The sequence below is a fragment of the Crocodylus siamensis genome, chromosome 2, assembly GCF_052110815.1.
Source record: "Crocodylus siamensis isolate JL-2025a chromosome 2, ASM5211081v1, whole genome shotgun sequence".
NCBI lineage: Eukaryota > Metazoa > Chordata > Crocodylia > Crocodylidae > Crocodylus > Crocodylus siamensis.
In genome coordinates this window covers 87,374,172-87,397,880 of record NC_143396.1, presented here as the reverse complement: position 1 = coordinate 87,397,880, position 23,709 = coordinate 87,374,172, and the positions used below count along the sequence as shown (strand labels likewise).

Genomic DNA, 23,709 nt, shown 5'->3' with positions numbered 1-23,709 from the left:
AAGCTTATGCTTCTCTGAAACAGTTTGTCTCTAAGGTGCCATCCTTTCCTGAATTCTGCATAAAAATGTTAATAGAGGATAATGCCCATTCCACTGTAATAAAATAAGTGTAATTATGTTCTATGTTAGTGAAGTTAGATAGGCTGAGATGGAACCCCCCAAACAATACTGGGCCATTCAGTGGGGTGTAGAATCACCCATATCCCTCTTTATGCAACTTGCAAGATTTCAAAGAAACTTAACATGTATACAGTAATTCTGATAGACACGTCAGTTGTTATGCAATCCTCTGCTTCAATCATAAAAAGTTATAGAGAAGCTGAATACTGTTCAGCTTTTACTCCTGGGGTGCCTGAGGTCTTTCCTTTGAGGCATTTCAAAACAAGGCTCTGGTGTATTCTTCATGGACATAAGGAATCCATAATGAACTTGTGTATTCCACAGCTGTGGATTCTCCACTGTCGCAGAGCACTCAGGTGCCCTGTGCCTGACAGCAGAAAACAGCTCGGGAGAGACCCCTAGTGGCAAGATGGGGGGAGGCCCAGCTGCCAGTTGCCAGGGCAGCCAGAGTAACAGGTGCTGGTTGCCAGGACAACTGCTGGGGAGCCAGCTGACAGCAATGGGCAGGGCCTGGCCCATATAAGCCCAGGCCAGGAGGGCAGTTCCCCTCTGGTGACCAAGGAAGAAGGAGCTCGGCCAGTGCAGACAGAGGGGACTGCATGAGCATCCCCGGGGCGCTGCTGGGGTTGGAATATTTCCTGGTAGGGATTGAGTGCTGTTTGGCCAGACGGGTTAGCTTTACATTTTACAGCCCAGGGCCTTTGTGTTTTTGTGTTTGTTGTTTTAACTGGAGGACCGGGTGAGGCTATTAGGGGTTGGAGGAGGCCTCATAGGGGCTCCACAGTAGTGTGGGGACCCCAGTGCCAGAGAGGATGCAGAATTTGGGGGTACACTGACCCCAGTCCCAAAAAGGGGAGTGAAGAATTGGAGGGCAGGTAAGGCTGAGGCCGCCTGAGCCTGGAAGGGGGTTCGAGACCCCGAAGAGGAGATTTGGGGCCAGGTACAGCTACAGCCACCTGAGCCCCAGGGCAGTGTGGGAAGTCCCAGAGAGGGGGCAGCGATTGACGAGTGCCAGAGGGGCACAGTTGCGAGAGACAAGCCAGAACACCTGTGTGGTGCAGGTTACAAGAGACATGCCAGAGCACCGGTGAGGCACAGGCTGTGAGACGAGTCGAGTGTTGGTGGGATGCAGGTTGCAAGAGTGGAACAGACCTGAACAACGTCAGGTACTTCCGCGAGGCTTGGGTTGCAGTGTAAGGGGAGGAAAGGAGCCACAGATAGTGCCCCAGGCATCAAGACAGAAAATGAGCAGCCTCCCGCTTGATTAATATCCTCCAATTAAGCAAGTTACAACAAGGCGTGGCAGAAGATAAGGTGGGCATCTGGACCATAACTGGTGTTGCAGGGTCACTAGTGGACGGACCCCGAAGAGGCACACCTGTCACATCCACTCACTCCTATAAACAGCCTGTGACAAAAGTATTCTCAGTACCAAGACCATCAGACTGGAAAAAATAGCTACCTGAATGAGAAGGCTAGGAAAGAACAAAGCATTGCCCCCTCAAAATAGCAACAAATAATCAAACACTGTAAGAAGACTATATCAGAAATAGCAGAAATGAACAATGAGTGCATCATGCAGAATGAATCCTGAGATAAGACAACCATTGAAACCACTCTACCTGATTAAGTCAAACTGTCAAAGACGGGGATGAATAAAATGGATATTTCTCAACACAGAATCATAGAAAAATAGGACTGGAAGGGACTTCAGGAGGTTTAAAGTGGTGCAAACAATGTAAGAGTTCAAAATGATTAAAATGTTCACATAATTTTTAGTCCAAAAAACTTATTGCCATTTGTTGTCACTGAATTTTTCTCTTTAAAATCTTTTGGAAATCTTGAGGGCTAGAAAGCTGTCAACCCTCCCATGTAGCCACTGTATTCAATATTCCATTGGAAGAAAATGTGATTCGGTGTCCTTGTAGCAATTTCCTGTTCCCAATATAAGAACTCCTCTAGAATTTATGGGGCTGCAGCTGTTGCTACTGCTGCTTATGGCTGTGGTGCTGTGCCAAAAGAGGAGGAATTTTGATTGAGCATTCTTTCTGGAAGGGCTGTTTTTCTGTTAATGATGTCATAAGCTGCCTGTGGCAGCAGGACATCCCAAGTGCATCATTCCCAAACACTTGCTGGTTCACCAGCTCTTACACACATACTCTCCAAGCCTGGAAAGCCTTTGGGACATCTCTCTGCAGCCATTCTCAAGACACCAGCTTCTAGTACGTATGCAAACAGCCACCAAGGGACACCCTCAAATGGCCTCTCTCTTGTTTTTCTGGATCTACAGTATTGGTGCAGGAGTTGCTGGGTGGTTGGAAACACCAGCACCACAGTGTAGACCTGCTCTGAGTGACTCTATCTTTTTTGACAGTCTCCTGGCTCATTGAAAGACACCCCTTGACCAGCTCTATAATCAAGAAGAGGCTCATTTCTGATAGCTCCCAGATAAAGGACAGAGAGGTTTTCTCAGCCATGAGAAACTCCCTCTGCTCCTGAGCTTCAGTAAAGTTATTCAACAGAACAGTCCTGCTGAAGTTTCTACTTTCTACTTTGCACTGCACTCACCCTCAGTAAGCACACTTCTGTGATTAAAATGGTCTTTTTTAAACTGGTGTAGCAAAAGTAGGGAAGAAGCCAAAAATGATAAAGGATGTAAGCCAACATTTTTTGTAAATGAACTGTTAAATACCCACTGACTGCGACAAAGTTGTTTTGAGCCAGGCCCAAACAACAGATCTTTCCAGGTGGACCAGCAAGTGTTCGGGAATGGGGGGCATTTAAGGCAGACAGTGGCAGAGATGGTGGTCCTTGATGAGAGGCTGAGAGGAAGCCAAGAAAAATAAAGTGACAATCTGGCAAAAAGCAAACTATTAAATGCTGTTAAATGTGCATACTAAGACTATGATTCTGAATAACTCCCCTCCAGTGCAGTCACCAAAATGAGCACATAGGCAGGTGGACCTAAAACTCAGAAAGACTTATAGCTCTCTACCTCAGTGTGGTGCTTACTATGTATCCAGAAAAAACAAAAACAAATACTAGGTGTCTATCATGAAAAGTAATGACAGAAAGTTGAAAGCAATGAATCAAAAGATACATATTTACAGGAATCTAAGTTGACCCTGAATTCAAGATGACCCCCGCAATGATTAGATTTTATATACAGGCAGTCTTCGGGCTTACAACACAACTGGTTCCCGAAAACAACGTCTTAAGTCAAAATGTTGTAACTCAGAACCAATTTTCCTATAGGAAACAATGTTATAAATGGGAGATTGGTTCCTGAACTGAGGCACAATACCCTATTTTCACCAAAAATACCCCAGAATTTTGTACTCAATCAATTATAGATGAGTAATATAGCTACATTAATGTATTTATATTGTAAATAGCAATCATATTGATTTGGAAGAACTTCGAGGTGACCTTGCTGGACTTTTTGAAGGGCTCTTGGTTGGACTTTTTGATGGGTTCTTGGCTGGACTCTTCTCATAAGTCTTGGCTGTAGGTTTTGCTGGAGTCTCGTCTGCTTTCTTAAAGAAAGCATCCAAGGAAGCTTGGACAGATGTTCTCCAGGGAGATGGGTGACACAGCAAACTTGTTCACTGAGGTGGCGTCACATCAGATCAAGCATTGTAAAGTTGAAACTGACATCAGAAAGTTGAAACAGGGTATCAATTTATAAATGTTTTAAGTGCAAAACATTGTAACTTGAAATTTTGGGAGTCAAGGACTGCCTATATGGAAAATCTATAATTTTATAATAATCTTCCAGATATAGAAACTAATTATTAGAGGGTTGTCTTGAATTTGTCCCCCTCTCACTACTATAGCAGGGAAAGCAGTGGCTGCAGGGGGGGTGGAGGGAAGTCAGGTGGCCCCCATGCCCCCTGCCCCCCTTCCTTCCTTTGCAGCCTTCCTGTCCCTGCCACTACCAGTCCCCCCCCCAGTACCAGCTCCCCACAGCCTCTTGCCCTTTCCCTGCTCCCCAGTCTCTACCTCTTCCTCCCCCACCCCTGCCTTTATTGTCAGATGCTTCCTGGGCTCTGTTCCCTCCCAGAACACAGCACATGGAAGTGCAGCCCCTGCTGGCCAAGCAGCAGTGACAGCACTGCTGACTGGCTAGACAGGGGCCATACAGCAGTGTTGGTGCTGCTGATTGGCCGGGCAAGGGACAGAGCTTCCATGTGCCCTGTGGAGGGAATCCAGCCTGACCTGAACTGCACCTGACAGTAAGAGAAGGGAAGGGAGCAGCAGGGGGCAGAAGCTGCAGAGGACAAGTGGGAAGGGCAGAGGGCTGTTGTAGATGTAAGTCTGGCCCCACCCCAGACTCAGGGCCAGAGTTAGAGCTCTAGGAGCCACATGCTTCCCCCTCCACTTTGTAGGCAAATCTAAAAGCGGGGGGGGAGGCTTTTTTCCCCCCATGCTGATTGCGGAGGGAACCCTTGTGTTAGATTTGAGTAAATACTGTAAATACCTACCAGTTCTAAGGTCTCTTATAAAATGCTAGGTTACGCACAAAGTTGACAGACTGTCTGATAACAGGAATATGAAGCTGGCTATCCAGTTCCCATGCCAGGATGTACTCTGATCTCTAGTGTCTAGGCAGTTTCTTGCATAGCAAAGAGGCCACAGCTTTCTACCAGCTCTCTCATCACAATGAATATCATCCCTGGATCCACTGCCATCATCAGTTATCTCTGCAGCATCTTATGACAAAATCCTCTCTAGCTCCACATAATTGGGACAAGTGCCTACTGCCAGAGACTTGGTTTTTGTTCTTTGTTTCTTGCAAGAGGATTATAGGGGCCTTGTGTTTGGTTTGGTTTACATGAAATTCCAATTGTCACCCTATTCAGCAATGGCCTCAAAACATCATTTGTTGCGATGTTTTATATCGAGGGTTTCCTGACTCTTCATCCCATCATCATTGGTAATGCCTGACAGTTGAGGATGATTGTCTTCTTTGATTGCCTTAGCTGTGGGTCCAAAGATGACTGACAAAGCCAATCCAAGATTGACAGGTTCTATTACAACTTATGCATGCATTTCCATGCAGGGTGGGTGGCTCTGGTTTCTTGATTCAGTCCACCAAGCGCTGTTTCTGCCACTCCCACTTTTCCATCTCCAGTTGTCATCATGAGGTTTCAAAATATTGAGATCCTTGCAGCAAACTCTTCCTACACTTGGGGCAGTTATGGACAATAGTCTCCCATGAATTGATGCCATGCTGTTATATTTTTTTTAAGTTGGCTTTGAGGATATCCTTGAAGTGCTTTCTCTGCCTTCCTCTTAAGCATATGCCTTGGCTAAGCTGGGAGAATAAAACTTGCTTTGGGAGTCTGGAGTCATACATCGAAATGATGTAGCCAGTCCAGCTAAGTTGAGGTTGGATGATTATTAACTTGATGCTCGTGGTGTTTTTTTCCAAGAGGATGCCAATGATGGTGCATCTGTCTTCCCACTGGCTTTGAAGGATCTTTTGTAGGCAGTGTTGATGGTACTTCTCCAGCAACTTAAGTTGACTACTGTATGCTGTCCACATCTCGGCTCCTTACAGTAAAGTGGGGATCATGACTACCTGATAAACCATGAACTTGGTTTCAAATATGATGTCACAATCTTCAAACACCTGTTTCCTCAGGCATCTGAAGGCTGCATTTGCATATCTGAAGCAATATTGGATTGATGTTAGCCTTCTGTAAGAGATGGCTTCCAAGGTATACTCAGTGTTCTCCAGTCTCATTGTAAATCTGAATTACTAGAGCTGGGGACTGCTTATTAAGAGCTTGTTGTTCAAGGACCTTAGTCTTTTGAATGTTAAGTGTTAGTCCCATTTTCTTGTATGCCTCGGTGAAGACGTCGGCAATTGCCTAAAGATCTGCTTTTGAATGAGCACACACTAGAGCATCAGTGTACTGGAGCTCAATGACTGAGGCCAGGATGCTTTTGGTTCTGACTCAGGTTCAGCTGAGATTCAACAGCTTACCATCCATTCAGTAGTTTAGCTCCACTCTGACTGAAAGAATCTTCATCTATTCCTAAAGGAAAAGAAGATCCAAGAAAAATACACAATTCCAGATGTGTATATAAGCACATAATGTGGTAATGCTAGCTATACCCTCACATACAACTGGAGACTGACCATGGCTCCATGCCAGGGTTTAAATGGAGTGACAGCTTGTCATCCTGTTCCCAGAGCAAGTAAAGTGCAAGACCTTACATAAAGATGAGGGACAAGTAAAGATACCAATTCATCCTGGCTAGATGCAAAACAGTTGAAAGACAATCAAAACAGTAACCAATACAGATATCCCCATACAAACAAGAAATGCCCCAGAAGGTTTGCAAGAATAGCCAACATTTCACCATTCTTGGTCAATGTGCTGGATGCTTCTTGTCAGCAATGTGCCACCCCATGATGCGGGAATTGTGGTTATACTCTGCCACGATAGTGAAGTACTTCACATCCTTTTGAATGAAGGATACACTTACACTTAGAAAATATCATTCTGGGAACATGCTATTATATTTCCTCGGAATAATGAAGAATGTCATTAGAACAGATCTTTGGAATGGCAATAAAATAATTACAAATAGTGCTGAGTAATGACACCATTAAGAAGCTCCCTCATGATGTTAAAAAAGTTAAGTCTATTAGAATTAACTGTGTTTTATCTCATTTCACTTCCACTTTTCTTTTTGAAGAAGTTTCAAAGGTATGAACAAGGTAGATACAAATCTGGATTATCAGAAGTTTCATGTAATCATAGGCATATGTTTACACCTTCAATAAGCTTTATTATTTTTTTACTAGTGACTTTATGTTGCCTTTTTAATTTTGACTATATTGTTTACAGCAGCTTGGAAGGCATTGAAATCACAAATATCCAAAGAAGAATGTTCAAGCCCCTTAGAAATCTCTCCCACATGTAAGTAGACTATTCCAGTTTGTCTCTGTGTTTAAGTTTTAAACTTGACAAAGTACAGAACAGTTAAGAAGAAAAATGTATGGGGACTGGCACATGAGTAAAACTAATTAAGGAAGTCAATTAAGTTGAGTGCATTACTAAGGAAAAAAGAGAAATACGTAGTTCTCAACCATTTTAGACTCAGATGCCAACCTTCAGTTTTCACTTGTTTTTTGACTATAGAAAAATAATAGAGCAATTCTTCTGTTACAAAAAACTCAGAAAGACCACAAGGGGTCAGAATGATTTAACATTATGAATTCATGTTTGAAATTTCTGGGTTTGTCTTGTGAATCATGTTTGCATACCTAACAGTGTTAGCATTTGCATGGCACTCTGTGGGTGTCCTTGAAAGAGTTCAAGGCACTCAAAGGTACCATGTGGCCCCAGTTGAGAATCACTGATCTAAAGTAAACTGAGAGCATCAGTTTGTTTGTTAGCATAATTAAGATGGAAACAATTATTAATAGATTTCTATCATGATTTCAGCATACTAAGTCTCTTTCAGATGATAAACAGGCACTGATCTTTATCAGCAATAGCAATAAAAACCAACAGTCATATGTTTAGCAAACAGAGAGCAAATACCCAACTCAAATGCTAGATCCCTACTTTCCTATGAATGAACTCCTCCCTCTCATTCTCCAGCAAATGTTTTATAGGCCTTCACCTAAGTGCATGAACTAGGGAAAGGGGAACTAGAGCCAAAGGCAGTTAACCCCTTGCTTATGGGGGACAAGTGATTGTTGGCTCACACTGTTACAATCTGTTTTAATTGCATAGCTTGTAGTCAAAATAATTTTTTTAAGGTATTGTTGCTACTGGAATTCCATATATGGCATTTTTTAGTGTCAGACTACCATACAACATTATTCAGTTAATTCTTAACTCTGACAAATTTTATACAAAGACTTGAAGTTTCTTTTGTGTATGGTAAAAAAACCCGAACTTTTTACCACTGGTTCCATAACCATAATAACATATTTTACTTCGTTTTGCTTTTTTCCCTAAATAGATACTATATTCAGGTATTTTTGTGAAAAACAGATCCACAAACAAATCAACCTCTTTTCATCCTCTTTTCTTCCTCACCCAGATATTTTAAGAAATTCCAGTACTGTGGATATGCCCCTCATGTGCGCAGCTGTAAACCAAATACCGATGGAATTTCATCCTTTGAAAATCTCTTAGCGAGCATTATACAGAGGGTGTTTGTCTGGGTTGTGTCTGCTGTCACTTGCTTTGGAAATATCTTTGTTATCTGCATGCGACCTTATATCAGGTCTGAGAACAAGCTCCATGCCATCTCAATAATGTCCCTGTGCTGTAAGTATTCCTTGAGTAAAACGTAGACGTTTTAAAAACCTGGTTTTAAATTACCTACACTCTTTACTATTGTGAACACCAACACAGTTGGTTTAGTGGATTAATTTTTCAGTTTTCACCAATTATAATACGGGATATTCTACCTCAGACAATGCAAAGGTTATTGGATTCTGCCTTTGTTCACTTACTGTAGAGAGCAGGTTGTCATCTGACTATACTATGTATAACAGGGCCCCCCGGCTCCTCTTACTGGAAAGAGTTCAGAGCAACATGGGTAGAGCAAAGCCAGTGCAATTTGCAGAAAACATGGCTGCCAGGGGCAACAGGTGGAAGTACCCTGGCTACATTGCAATGCAGGACCCAGACTGCAGATAGCAGATGTGGGGTTGCTGATTTGGGAGTCAGTAGTACCTGGGCCCCATAAGCAGAGCTGGATCAGTTGACCAGAAGAGGACAGGGCTTAGGTGCATATCCGTCCAGCCTTTGGCCTTAGGCAGCTAGTCCATGCCTGCAAAACTATGGGGAAAGGAGCTGTGGACAGAGCTGGCTGTGAGAAAACAATGTGGGTACCATGGAGGTTAAGAGAACAAGTCTGCCTTAGGGTAGGAGTGCAGCAGCTGTGAAGAAACCCAAGGTGGAATTTATGCCTTTGTTGCAACTGACCAGTTTATTTAGTTGTATTCTCCCTTGGACCTTACGCTCAGACCACAGGACTGAGTTGTGGCTATGGGGGTGGTTTAGAGGCTATGCAGCAGGGTGACTAGGACACACTGTGTTTTGAGATCTGCTCTGTGCAGGAACACAAGGGACTGAAACCAAAGCAATGAGGTCTGAGAGACTGGATCAGTGTTGAGAGTCTCAGCTAGAGAAAAAGGGCCAAAGCTGGAAAGGGTGAAGCACACACAAGATTTGCAGAGTTTCTCAACCCATGGCTATATCCCAAAAGTGGATCGCAAGAATATATGAAAGGGTCACAAACAAACTTTAAAACAGATTCTCCTTTAAAAGAGAAAAGCATAGGAAACCATGGCTTTTCCCTTGCAGGTTGGCAGAGTTCCAGCCTGCAAGGGGCTGCTTGGACCCCCCATGCCCTCATACCCATTCCCTGCCCCACACACTGGGGGGGCTGGGGCCTGGGGGCAGCAGGTTGGGAATGAGGGGCACTGAGTCGATATTAGCCACTGATGCTTATAACTAGGTCACTGGTACAAAAAAGCTTGACAGCCACTTATTTAAAGCATGTGAATGTAACTCTACTTGTCGCAGGGGTGTAGGTTGTAGCCGTGTTGGTCTAAGGACATAGGCAGACAGACAAGGTTCTTTGGGTGAATCTGGTATCTTTTATCAGATTCACGCACAGAACCTTTTCTGCCTATGTACTTGTGCGTACAAATAGGATTTGTTCAAAACAATTGTAACAATTTACTTTCATCTGCACATTTCGTTTGCCTAAGCAAATCCTGTTCTTTGCTCTCAGTCATCCTCTCATGGAATGTCAGGAGTTATTTTGTTAATAATTTATAAACAGGTGTGTGATTTGTCACAGACCAGCTGGGCACTGTGAGTATATCAATTTAGTTGCAGACTGACTGAGCACTGCAACTTTATTAGCCACTGGGCTTTTTGGTTCAGAATCGAGGAGGTGATGTTGGAAAGGAAAGCAATGACAAGTTTCACTTACAAAAAAGAATGGATTTTACTTATGACTACAAAAGATATAGTTTGCACATATAATAAATAAAAAGGTTAAGCTAATAAACAGACAACATAACAATATAGATTAAAACTGACAGTGATAATAAAACAGATAAAGAAATTAACAAAGAGTTCCCACTTGGTTAGTAACTTATCAATAGTCCCTTGGTTAGAAGATGCACATCAAGTTGAATCAGCAAAGTCAGACGTCTCTGAACTGGGCTGCCCGAAGGAGAACCGGTGGAAGCCCCTCAGTCAGGATCTGGTCCTCACTCTCACTAGGAGTGAGAGAGATCCACAGGGGAATGGGACAGCAATGACCTTTCTGTTCCATCCTTCCCAAGAGTTTTTTTTGACTTGCGTGTTCTTTTATATTCTAATTATGCTAATTTTTAGTTATATAGCCATTCATAATATTACTTTATAGTTGTTATCCTATGGGGTTAAAAGGTGTTAGAAATCATTATAATAAGTTACTGCCCAAGCTTGGGTTTATCTAATAAGCAAACTGCAACACAGCATCTTCAGGTCTGAAATTAACATTACCCCACCTAAATCCAGCCCCTTCAGAACTCTCTCTGTTTTTTTGAGATGTCCTTTCTTGAAATGTACTGGATAGGCTAGGCAGTTAAATCCAGTTTTTATCAAGGCTAAATTCTGAGAGAGAGAGAACTATTAGGTCAGCTAATTTCACAGCTATAGCTTTGTCTTTGAGGCCTAGTCAGTTCCACAAACAGTTACATTTGCGGGTTACAAAAATACAAGCTTCATATTAAACAAAAGTTCCAAATGCCTCCAAGAAGCACATATTTATTGCGTATTAATTTCTTTGCTTCTGGCCATCACAGTGATTGTGGGTTGTTTTTTTTTTTTTTAAGACAAACTATTTTGTAATAGGATAAATATAACTTCAAACACCCTGCATGTGTGTTTGATTTAAATACAAAGGGGTTAATCTTAAATTCAGCATTTCATGAGATTACAGTAATAGCATTAGAACGTCATTGCTACTACTGTGTAAAATAGGATTGCAGCATCCATCGTTCAGGACTTTTGAAGCTGTCTGAGTTGTCAAATTGTTGGAATAGCTGGTTTGGACACACACGTCAAAGTACCTTATCTCATGCCTATTTCTCTACTGCCTGTCTGTTGAGCCATGGGCCTACCAGTGGGTGAAAACCCATACCCAAAACTCCCACTCTTAAGCATAGCACACAGCAGATGGTCCAGACATAAGAGGGATCTTAAGCATGTGAACATGCACTCAGGATCCCTCTGACTTGTCTACTCTGCCCAGTTCCCACACCTGAATACGCTAGTAGTGAATAAGCAGGGTTTCTTTCTCAGCAGTTCCAGATATGCAAAAAGGGAGTGTAAACATGGCTTGAGAGGTTCACAGCAGAGAAATTTTCTCTCCCTGCTCTGCAGTGTCAACATCTCATACAATTTCATCACCATTTTATGATATTTAACACTAACCTTAAAACACCTATTGCTGAAAAAAGACACATTGCTTGAGAATTTTGCATGTTATTTCAAAGTTAATTCATTTATAAGTCCCTGTGGCTGTGAAGCAAAGCCTGAAAATGTGTATCAAATGCACCCTGAACACTCAAAAAGTCCACAGCAAAACAAAAGAACATGCCTTTTTAAAAAAAAAAAATGTCAACACATGAATTTTTAGCCAATGGCATTTTTTTTAGGGGCCTTGTTATACACTCATTTTTGAACATGGGAGGTTAGAATATATACCCTAGAACAGGGGTGCTCAAGCTCTGACCTATGGCCCAAATGCTGCCTGCAGAGCCATTTGCATGTGGCCATCAGGGCTCCCCACAAGTAGGAAAATTTGTCAGAGGGAAGAGAGCCCATTAATACAGCCACCCTTCCCTGATACCAGATTTCTTCACCCATTTTCCCCTTCCCCCTGTGTAGCAGAATCAGGATTGGGCCAGGCCCCCTGCCCCCTGAGCAGCAGATTCAGGGCCAGGCCAGGCTAGGCTAGGCCCCTTTGTCACAGGCCAGCTGGGCACTGTAAGTGTATCAATTTAGTGTTAGGCTGACTGGGTGCTACAACTGTATCAGCCACTGAGCTGTTTGATTTGGGATCAAGGAGGCAGAGTTGGGAGTGAAGCAAAGGCAAATTTATTATAGCTTACACACACACAACAGTTAACAGAAAGATACATATGATAAGCAAATAATGCAGTATTAAAGAGATAATAAATAGTAACAACAGATAATAACAGATAGATAGATCAATCTGTTCCAGGCCAACTGGGCACTGCGAAGGTATCAGCCACTGGGCTGTTTAAAACAATAAATAGCCAGACATGGGTTGGCAACTTATCAATAGTCCCTCAATGCCAGGTGCGCACCAAGTGATTCCAGCAAAGTTAGGTATCCCCAATCGACACTGTCAGAAGTATTACCGGGGAAGGTCCCTTGATCAGGATCCAATCCTCACTCACACCAGGAGTTCGGGTCAAGGCTTGGAAAAGCAATTACCATTCTGTTCCCTCTTCCCTGCTGGTCACTTGATGCATGCACTTTTTGTACCTAGTCTTATGCTAATCTGTTGGCTTTAGAGCACTCACAATCTTGCCCTATAGCTGTTACCCTATGGGATTAAAAGGTGTTAGAAATTATCATAAAAGGTTACTACCCAAACTTGGGTTTATTCAACAAGCAAATTACAATGCAGCATCTTCAGGTTTGAAATTAACATTACTCCACCCAAATCCAACCCCTTTAGATTTCTCTATGCTTTCTTAATACATGCTTTCCTGGAATGTGCTGGGTATGCCAGGCAGTTGAATCCAGTTTTTATCATCAAGGCTGAACTCGGAGCAAAAACCGTTAGGTCAGCTAATCTTACAACTATAGCTTTGTCTTTGAGGTTCAGTCAGTTCCACAAACAGCTAGTTTGGTCATTTTGGTTAAAATTATGACAGGCAAGTTACATTTGCGGGTTACAAACTTACAAGCTTTATATTAGACAAAAATTCCAAATGCCTCCAAGAAGCACATATTTATTGCTTATTAATTTCTTTGCTTCTGGCCATCAGACCCCTTGGCATGGCTGGATAGGGTACTGCTGTGCTTGCCTTGGGCACTGGGCACCAGCCTGGCACTGCCCATCAGGTCTTCCAAGGAAAAACGTTGAGCATCACTGTTCTAAAAGATATGCAACAGAAATTAGATGTCTTTTAGGTCACTTACACAGTTCTCTTCTACAAATTTTCAAGAATGTACAAGAAACCTGTCAATACCATGTAGTTCACTGTTGAGCTAAGTAGATGAGCACACATCTGTCATGGGGTATTTTTTAATTACAGCCCAAAACCTCTGTGTGAATTGTACTGTGCCTCATTCCACATGATTTTTATACAGTTATCTTGCTCAAGTCAAAATGAAATTATTGTATGCCAGTAGACACACTTCTACTTTGTGATTTCCACACCAAATTTAAATAATCTAGTTATTTTGTGACTACAACTGTTCAAATAAAGGTGAAAAGAGTGGGTTTTAATGAACTATGTATGCCAATTACATATTTTCCACTTTAGCTCATAAACAACTAAAGTGTTTTTACTTTAACTTAAAAAAAAACCCAAAAGACTAAAAAACCTTTGGCTAGAAAACAAGCATGGAAAATAAAATATTGGTCCAAATAATGAAAATTTCAGGCAGTCACCAAAGCCAGGATATTAGGATTGAAACTCCTTGTACAATCTTAGCTATAGTCATCAATAGGCTTCCATTTGCAATACTGATTGTATATGAACACATACATACAGAGTGAGTATAGTATAATGGAAGATTAAGATGTACATATGACTTTTTTCCATTTTTGTGCATGTAAATTATACTGTTAAATTCTTCCTCTACAGGTGCTGACTGTCTGATGGGAATATATTTGTTTGTGATTGGAGCCTTTGATCTTAAATTTCGTGGAGAATACAACAAGCATGCTCAATTGTGGATGGATAGTACCCAATGCCAGTTGGTGGGATCACTGGCTATTCTGTCCACAGAGGTCTCAGTTTTACTTTTGACTTACCTGACTTTGGAAAAATACATCTGCATAGTTTACCCTTTTAGGTGCTTGAAGCCAGGAAAGTGCAGGGCAATCTCCATCTTGATTCTCATCTGGATTATTGGGTTTGTGGTTGCTTTTATTCCACTAAGCAATAAGGAATTTTTCAGAAACTACTACGGCACCAATGGCGTCTGTTTCCCACTTCATTCAGAACAGGCAGAAAGTACAGGAAGCCAGATCTATTCTGTTGTTATTTTCTTAGGTAAGTATATTACATTTCTTCCTTCATATCTACATGGATTAGATTATGTAGCAAACCCAGTTTTCAAACAAATATGAAAGCATCAGTAGCCTGTCCAATTCCATATCTGGCTGCTCAGATCTATATAGAAAATGACATTTGATGCACCAAAGTACTAAAATCTGTACCCCAAAACTGAATTTTACACCGTATATTGTTCATCTTTTAAATTCAGCCCATTGTGAAATTCATGAAGACCTTAAGGTGCTTATTTTTAAATAGTGAAGGTACAGTTATCCCTGTGCAGAATGCAGGCACTGATCTCAGCAGGATGTTATGAGCCTAAAATCATTAGTGACTGGCACGATGCCCTGATACTATTGAGATGAACAGCCATGTAAGTACCTGAACTGATTAACTGTCAGAAAAATAAACCAATACTGAGACCAAGATTTAAAACATCTTTACCCAAGGTGCGGGGCGCATCTACACATGCAATTAATTGAAAGCAATAAACTCTGGCACTTATTCTTCTGTTTATTGCTCCCAGGTGTGCTGTTTGAACATGCACCCAGGACCACAGCACGTTGAGCTAGTATGGAGCAGTCCCAGCTGGCAGGGGGCCGCTCCAATCTATCTACCCTGACTTCAGACTAACACAACTACCTCTCTGAGTGGGGTCATTAATTTCAATACCCTAGATACATAGGCAGAATCTTCAGTACAGAATGCATCTGAGATCTCCTTGTAATAGTAATTTGGGTATAGATTCTCCTTTACTACCTGCTCTATAAATTCCCCAACTTGCTAACAAGTCATATAGATATCATTGCGATCAAATCACTAACATGCCTTAACTTCTTAAATAGGTGTAAACTTGGCAGCTTTTATCATCATTGTGTTTTCCTATGGAAGTATGTTCTACAGTGTTCACCAAACAGCTATCACAGCAACTGAAATCCGGAATCATATTAAAAAAGAGATGACCCTTGCAAAACGCTTTTTCTTCATTGTATTTACTAATGCACTGTGCTGGATACCCATTTTTATATTGAAGTTGCTTTCTTTACTTCAAGTGGAAATACCAGGTATGTTCTTTGTTTTCTTTCTGCTTCCTTTCTAACTAAAAACACAATCAAATGGCTTGCTTAAAAACTATCAAATAAAACAAGTAAAACATACACACCTTTCTCCATGAGCATCCCTGCCCTGGGTGCCAAAATTCCTAGCTATATCTTTAGGTTAAACCCTCTCTCTACATGTCTGTTTTGCTCAACCAGAATAACAAAAGCTTAAAAGGAATCTCCCCTTGTATAATGAACAAAATGTATTTGAAATAAGGGTTTAGTTCCAGCTGGTAGTTCTGATCCTATGGCTCCTACTGGTTCTGATGTCTGAATCCAATCATAGACAATACAAATACCTCTCTTGAATTAATATATTAATGTCATCACTCTTGCAGTGCTCATTTTGAAATTCTGACACCAATGCATCAACATAATGTTCTTGTTACATAGAACAATATTTGATCTGTTTTCCCTACATGTTAAATACTTACAAGAAGGAGCACACAAAGTTAAACATTTAATTTTAGAAGTTTTTTCTTCCATTTGTTATACCAGTACAGGGTAGAACTTGATTTAAGTTCTTTACAAAGGGATCACATACTACTTCACAAAAATCACTTTAGATTAAAGGATGCCCCCGCAATCGTAGGCTCCAAGATAAGTCACAATAAAGTCTGAGGAAAACTCAGTCTAGGGAACTCACTAGAAGTATATTCTTCAATTACCTACATCTAGCTTTGGCATTAAAAAAGCTGTAAATGTAAATGGCAAATGTCTGGAAGCTAGTTTGACCTGAAAGTATTTCCCATGTGCAATGTATCAATTACCACTAGGAACTGCTTATTCAGGGTGAAAATGCATTTTAAGAGGTACCAAATCTCATCCTATTTCGAGAGATGAAATTTTAAGATAAAATGTTATGACAAGTAGAAACAGCACAGCCTGAAGGAATAAATACAAAGCTGAGTCAGGAAACCAAGAGAGAAAATCCTAATTCTAAGTGCTGGGTAATCCTTCCCACTTCAGTTCTCAGTGAACTCATCTCTAAAAAAGGAATAACATTTATCTATTTGTCAGGGCCACTGTGAAAAAAACACAGTTGCTTGGCCAAATTTCCAAAAGGCTTACAGTATTAAGCCCAATGTTGAAGGTGCTAATGGCTAGAACTGCTGAGTTGGTGGAAAATTCAGAAAACCTGAAGGGGGGAGGCTTAGGGGACAAATGGAAGTCCTGACATCCACACAGTACTTCTAGAGACTCATGCAATGTTAAAATTGTCCATAAATCAAGAAGTTATTTAGGACACTCATTAACAGCTTCCAACCCAATATTTCATAGATTTCACAGACATTAGGGCTGGAAAGGACCTTGGAAGATCATAGAGTCCAGCCCCCCGCCCAAAGGGCAGGAAGTCAGCTGGGGTTATAGGATCCCAGCAAGATAAGCATCCAATTTGCTCCTGAAGGTGTTGCAGGAGTTTGTGACTGTTGGACCTTGCCATCACTTGAGGTGCTCTGGTAAACAAGCGTTCCCCCAGATCCTGATGCACACCCCATATGTACTTATAGGCTGCCACCAAGTCACCCTGAGCCTGCGCTTCTCCAGGCTGAATATATATACCCATGTCCTCTTTGCCCATCAACTGGTAAAATAGTGGTTGGCAACCTTTTGCCATCACAGGCTGCTGCTTGCAACCCAAATGTAGCCCCTGCTGTGGGCCACAAATCTCTATACCCCCTGGTGATCGGCAGATGCTGCAAAAGAAACAGATAGAAAAAGGCAGTCAGTAGGACCTCAGAGACTCCCATGCTGCCCCAACTGGAGAATGCTGCTGACTTGCTGAACTGCTGCAGGTTATATCCAGTCTTCATGGGCTGCTTGCTTACTGAACCCTGTAGCAGTTGAACATATTGATGCCCTGAATGACTTAGCTGCCAAACAAATAACACGGAAGAGGGAATGAGGCCATCCATGCACATGGTTCCTAGTAAAGAGAGAAAACAGGGGTCCTGGCGCAATCACAGAGCCCTCACAAAAAGATATAAGGGATGAGTGGGACTACATAAAGCCTTTTGCTTGGTATAAGAGGGAGGAAATTTGAGAAACATGGGACTCTGGTTGTTAGGATGGAGGGACCATGAAGAAAACAGAGGATAAGCATGTTGCAGTTACTGCTATGGAGTGAATAGAGGACTGAAACAAAGAACACTTTTGGTAGGAGAGCTTGGGAGACCTTGGCATGGGAGAAAAGGTGCACAGACAACCCTTCCAGTGAGCTAGAGAATGATAGCGAACACAGCATTGCTGGCACGGGAGAAAAATCAGTGGACTCTGATATAAACGAAGAGATGAGAAATGGGGGTGAAGGGGAACTTGGTGGTGCACACAGAGGCACTCTGGGGGAGGAGTGGGTAAAGGTGAAGCCCTTGCAGGGTGAATATTGGACCAAGTTTCAAGGAACTAGAGAAAGCTGGTGGTGTGAAAGGAAGAATGCAAAGTGCTTACAGACCTAACAAGTGAGGTTAACAGATGGAGTGTGATGCATGGGTGTAGTGTTAGAACTGTTACTGGGTACAAGTGCTTTTGCCTATTACATTTTCCTTTCTCTTTCCCCTAAAGGTACTATAACTTCCTGGGTGGTGATTTTTATACTGCCAATAAACAGTGCTTTGAATCCTCTCCTCTACACTCTGACCACAAGACCTTTCAAAGAAATGATACACCAGGTTTGGCACAATTACAAACAAAGAAGATCCATAGGAAGCAAGAGCGGTCAGAAGACATATGGTCCATCATTCATCTGGGTTGAGATGTGGCCAATGCAAGAAATCACACCCAACTTAACAAAGCCTGTTCTTTATACAGACTGCTCTGAAACATCAGTTTCACAGTCAACACTATCAACCAGACTGAATTCATACACATAAATATTTTGAATATTTACAGTGAAATTTGCAGTCAGCTTCACAGATGTGGATCTATTGTTTTATAGCAGTGAGGAAAACAGAGGGAAGTTATAAAATATTGGTTCACACTAGTGACAGCCCAAAAGTCAAATTGAAAAAAAAGATGACAAAAGCTTATGGGCTAACAGGGCTGGTTGCAAAAACAATTTTTCTGTCATGAGAGTTTTTGAGATTTGGAAAATTTTCAATCCTGAATCAGGATGAAAATACAATCTAAAAAATAAGAACAACTTGTGAATCAATAACCTGAGGATATTTTGAATTTAGGCTAATGAGATCAGTTTTATTTAAATATTTTTAAATGCTAATTAATGTTAATTATAATCTTTTTATTCTTTTTTACAAAACAAAATTAAATTAAAAATCCTGACTGGCTTTATTTAGGTTACAAACATTTTTGAAGAGATGTAGGGAGTAATAGTCATAGGGAAAATATATTTATATTAATGAGGTTCTACAAGGAGGTAGTTTTTACTTTTGGCAGGAGCAGAAGACAAGAGATTAAAACTTAGCATCACATATACCTTTTAGAATTCTAAAATGTAATATTGTTACATCGAGCCCTTGGGAGCCCTACTGTTACTTTGGGAAATTAAGTCCAACATTTAAGCACCCTTAAAAATTTGGCTTGGGTCCTCCTTAGCTTTGTAAATAGGCGTGATCCTACAGGTGGTCTTATACAAAACTAACATAGTTTTGATGCCAGAGCTGCTCAGTGTCCCAGCTTATGTGCAGATACCATTGGGAACTCAAATGAGGCATTCATGCCTCCTGTACCAACAAAGCCGAAGCGGGGGCAGCCTCAATTACACCAACCAAAGTGAGCCCTGTAAAAAGACAGGCAAGCACAAGACTTTTGGGCATGCATCCAATCCATTCAGAATCCCAGTGGTGAGAGCACTCTCTTCAAATGTGGGTGACTTTGTTTCTCCCACTCTGCCTGATCTGGAGCGGGAACTTGAAACTTGGCCCCTCGCATCTGAAAACTGCCAATCATACTAGTCTAATGGGTATTCTAGAAAGTTTCTTAATTTCTCTTGGTGAAGCAGTTGTTTCACATAGAATAAGCACTGAACCAGGGAATTGTAAACACTTTCCCACATCACTGGTAAATGCCCTACTCACTAGTCAATCTCTTGCTTTTCTTGTCTCTATTGAGCAAAAACTATGACTCTGCCCAGAATACTGAACAGCCTACTGCTAGGAAACTCATGTCAGATACCTGGATTTAAGACTCTACTCCCAATCTGAGTTCACTTACTGCTGGTCTATTGACCATAAAAAGGAAGGATCTCTCATAATAAGACTGAGTTAGCTTAGGGATCCAACTCCAGGAGACAACTCACAGCTGGATAGACCAGGCTGGAGTGCTTGTGTTTTGACAGAAGATGTTCCCACTCCTCTCCCCCATGGCTAACTTAGCTTCCCTCAGTACTTCCCCAATTTGTTTTAATCCTGGATTTTAGAGCCATATAGGTACATAGGTACATTACAGAGCACCACTGCAGAGGGGTACTTGAAGCACATTAGCTCCCTAACCAGAAAGCAGCATATGGCTGCAGCAGCATTGCACATAGACTAATAAGCCCACACTGCTTCCAGCTGTAGAACTAACAAAAGATCATCTCTGCATAGCACTGCCTTGTGCCACACAGACACACTGTAAATCTGTGCAATGCAGAGTACCTAGGTGCCTAAATTGGAGGTTTGAATTTTAGTGGGGAAAAGGGCACTTAAGAGGTGGGTATTGCAATGTTTAGGTCCCTTTCCGGATTCAGTCCTCTATTTTCATGAACATAGAAATTAATTCAGAGTCAGGCAGCTCCCAACGATGTTTTTTTTGCAGTATTTTCCTGAAGTTTTACAGATAGGTTATTTACAGAGCACTGGACACAGATGAATGAGTCCTCTGTCTGAACATTCACAAAAGGTTCAAAGATGAGCTCACATTTTTTATGAGATCCCAAATGATACAAGCAGGCTTTTTCTTCTACTCATGATAAGAGGCACTTTTCAAGTTCCATACAACGGAGACTGCTGGCTCAGAGGACTAACTCATTTTAGCCATGTGAGTTAATTGGACAGAAGGGCAGAAGTGTATTTTTGCAACAAAAAAATTGAAACTTATTTAAAAAAGGTGAGAATGTGTTTTTAAAACATTTGCACTTATTACAAAAGTAAGATATAGAATAAAAAGTGTGCAATTCACACTTCACTGTTTACAGAATCTTGGGAGTATCTCAAATAAAATACAAAACAGTTTAAGTTTCCATTACTGTACATGTTGTTTTATTTGGTACTTGTTGATCAAAGTGAGCAATTTCCTTTATAAAAAAAACAAAAACAAAAAAAGATAGCCAATACAACTACCATTTTGCTTTTCAGTATTTTCCACCTACATGCTTAAAGAGTAAGAGCATTGTGCCAGGTTCAATCTGTTGCCTGTTGTCAGTTATACAGAGATTGGTTAACTTGTAACATCATTCAGCATAAAGATCTATTATGTAATGAAGTGTTCCTCAGTTAGCTGCCAGAAGCAGTGTAGGAGAATCAGCCATCAGAAAACTACTGGGACAAGCTTTGAAAAAAAGAAAAATCTACAGGAGTTAGTCAGTTGCTCACATAGACAGCCCTGTAAGCGATTCTTAAGTACCCAGCACCACAGTATGTAGCTGATTTCAGGCCAGCTAACTCCCCTCACTTTCAAAGCTCTCAATAACCAGTTTGGGGGCCAACAATGCCATAGTTGTATTTTAAACGAGCATTGTTTAAGTGAAGTTTGGAAAAATGCACAGACTTTTTTCACTCCCAAGGCCAGGCTTATTCAACTGGTAGCTTGCAAGGAGCTAACTTAAGGTCAAAGTTCTTACCTAGGTGTTACTCTCATAGATTTCAAGCTCTCCCCAGTGCTCCTGCTGCCACCACTGGGCTCCCTTCTCCCTCCTCCAGCTTCCTCTCCCAAATGGCACAGTGCAGCCCCCTAGCCACTCAGAAGTGGGACAGCTAAACAGCTCTTTTAAATTATTAAAAGAAGTCAGTACTTCTTTGAATTATTGGGAGTGGGGGTAGAAATTAAACAACTTAGAGTGCCAAAACTATTAACTTCCCTTAAAACTGCATAATGTTTTGACAGAGAGTCTATACTGGCTGAAGCCTACAAAGTGCTGGGTATTTATAGCAAACAAATGAACAGATGTTTGATGTGAACAACCAGAACATTTATGTCCTCATCTACTACTATTATTATGTCTACTAATTTTATAGAGTTTAAGATTAATACTACAGTCCAGGTCAAGATCAAACAATTAGAAAAACAATTAAGGAAAAAAAAAATTGCGTTTACCCTCAACAGCTTCCTTTTCAGTCTGGGATTAGGAAAGAGACCAGCAAAACTGGTTGTTTAAGGTTTGTTTTAAACACTTTATTCTTCAGACAAAAAGGTTACAACTTTTTCAAAAACTAAAAAAACTCTTTGAAAAATGAAATGTCACTGGTTACTTAGTCACAGCATGTGGTCTTTCTATAGCTTCTCCCCTAATTTCTAGAGTTTTTTTTCCTGTATGCTTCTGGGTATAGCAGCTATGACATTAAGCTTTCTCTCACAGATCAGGGCATGATTTCTTAGACCAAAAATCCTGCTTACAGCAGCATGCCAGATTAAGAGAGACTACTACCTGTCTGAGGCAAGACTAAATTCTAATTCAGTACATTACCACAAAAGCACTGCAAAATAGAGAAATTCACAGGCCTCTCCCAAAATGAAGCTTTAAATAATCCTTTGAACAGTTATCCCACCTATTACTATGCAAAACAGTCACACTTAATATAACACAGGATAATACAGGATCCATAAGGCACTTTTTATAAATTTTGATTACTAAAATGTATTTAAATATTGGTTTAGAAAAAAGTTGCTATAAGTGATCCATAAAAAAATAAAATAAAAATGCAGCTATACAGAAGGAGATAGCAGGAAATACTTAAGACAACCATCAGATCTGAAGGATTTTTACAGCTTGAAGGAGTGCGTAACTTCTAGACGTGGTTAGGCCTGCACTATCCCACTGGTAAATAGGGATACAAGAATGGTGTCGCAAAGATACGTATGGGCAGAAACCAGGCCAAGTCTCTACCGATTTAAACACGAGCTAGAAAAGACTCATCTTATCAGCTAAAGGCTTGCATAAATTCCTGAGAGGACTGTCTAAAAGAGATCACCCCGCCCCCAACCAGGGAATTCCAAGTTTGGCCAAACGGTAACCTAGCTCTGTATGCATCGCATGTAAACAGGAGAGGACCGCCGGTCCAGGGAGCTGGTAGTAGTCAACATTGTATGCACTTCCTAGGCCAGGAGAGCTGCAAAAAAGAAAGGCTAGTTTTAAGAAGTCGCGGTTGCTCGCTCAACCTAAGTGAGCGGTGCTACCTGCAGAGATCACGCAGTGTTGGTGACAATGGCACATGCGCCAGCCCTTTATCTGGAGAAGCAACCTGCATGCAGCTGAGCTTCTTGCCTTCAGGAGAGGACAGCTGAACCGAGCCACCAGGAGAAGAGCTTCAGAAAATAGGCCCGTGGCTACTGGTTGGTTGCTCAACAGGATGCCCAGCTGGCCTCACACCCACCGAATCCCCCCTCCCAGCGCCCCCAGCTGCAGGGGGAACCCAGTTCCTGTCCTAGTTCCCCTCCTACGGTGCACTCAGCCGCTGGGTTTCAGCGAGTCGTAGCCCTCCTTCAGCAGATCCCGCCACGTCTTCAGGAACCGCGCGTTTTCGGAGCACTTGGTGGCCAGCTCGTCCACCTGGGCCGACACCGCCGACGTGGCCTCCAGCAGCTTGGTGAGCGAGCAGGCGGCCTGAGGCAGGAGGGCCGGGCCTCAGCGCCTCTCCTCAGCCCGGGGGAAGGGGGAAGGGGGAGTGCTGGAGACCGCCGCGGCTCCGGGGTGGGACTTACGTCATCGATCTGCATCTCCACCTGCTCCAACAGCTCCTGCGGGTCCGACGGCCGCCCCCGGGGCAGCGCTGCCCGCCCGCCGCTACAGCTGCCCCCAGGCCCGGCGCCAGCAGATACCCCGGCCGGCGGCGCCTCAGCCATGGCCCCCGTCCCAACCGCCCCTTTCCCGCCACTCGCCAGCCCCTCCCCTCACAGTGGTCCCTTAGTACCCCGGCATGCGCCGCGACTCCCACCAGGCCGCGCGCGCTATCCCTAAGCCACGGTTCGCGGCCGCACAGCCTATTGGGAGATGTTGTTTTCTGCCGCGCTGTGTGCCGCGGTTCCCTAGAC

The 23,709-nt window shown here is 42.2% G+C and overlaps 2 protein-coding genes across 3 annotated transcripts in view; one reads left to right on the top strand and one right to left on the bottom strand.

Annotated features, from left to right (window-relative positions):
* The window catches only part of RXFP1 (relaxin family peptide receptor 1), a 101,040-nt gene extending 82,648 nt beyond the window's left edge, over positions 1-18,392 (top strand). The window contains exons 14-18 of the mRNA XM_090036291.1: positions 6,984-7,055; positions 8,191-8,420; positions 14,009-14,419; positions 15,268-15,486; positions 18,085-18,392. Coding sequence (XP_089892417.1) covers positions 6,984-7,055; positions 8,191-8,420; positions 14,009-14,419; positions 15,268-15,486; positions 18,085-18,392 — 1,240 coding nt within the window. The remainder of the gene's footprint in view (positions 1-6,983; positions 7,056-8,190; positions 8,421-14,008; positions 14,420-15,267; positions 15,487-18,084) is intronic.
* A 46-nt stretch (positions 18,393-18,438) lies between these two features.
* C2H4orf46 (chromosome 2 C4orf46 homolog) lies at positions 18,439-23,696 on the bottom strand. 2 transcript variants are annotated; one of them, XM_090036290.1, is made up of 3 exons: positions 23,380-23,696; positions 23,119-23,281; positions 18,439-22,787 (listed from the first exon to the last, which is right to left on the bottom strand). In XM_090036290.1, exons 1-2 carry the CDS (start codon positions 23,518-23,520, stop codon positions 23,126-23,128), a joined length of 297 nt encoding a protein of 98 aa, XP_089892416.1. In that variant the 5' UTR covers positions 23,521-23,696; the 3' UTR covers positions 18,439-22,787; positions 23,119-23,125. The 2 variants fall into 2 exon arrangements, with proteins under 2 accessions (XP_089892416.1, XP_089892415.1); XM_090036289.1 differs by having other exon boundaries at positions 18,444-23,281.
* Positions 23,697-23,709: the final 13 nt, after the last annotated feature.

Excerpts from the sequence above, each read along its gene's own strand:
- C2H4orf46 (XM_090036290.1), bottom strand. The coding sequence starts at position 23,520 with ATGGCTGAGGCGCCGCCGGCCGGGGTATCTGCTGGCGCCGGGCCTGGG. Across the intron at positions 23,282-23,379 it reads TGGAGATGCAGATCGATGAC|GCCGCCTGCTCGCTCACCAA; the intron begins GTAAGTCCCACC and ends CTCCTGCCTCAG.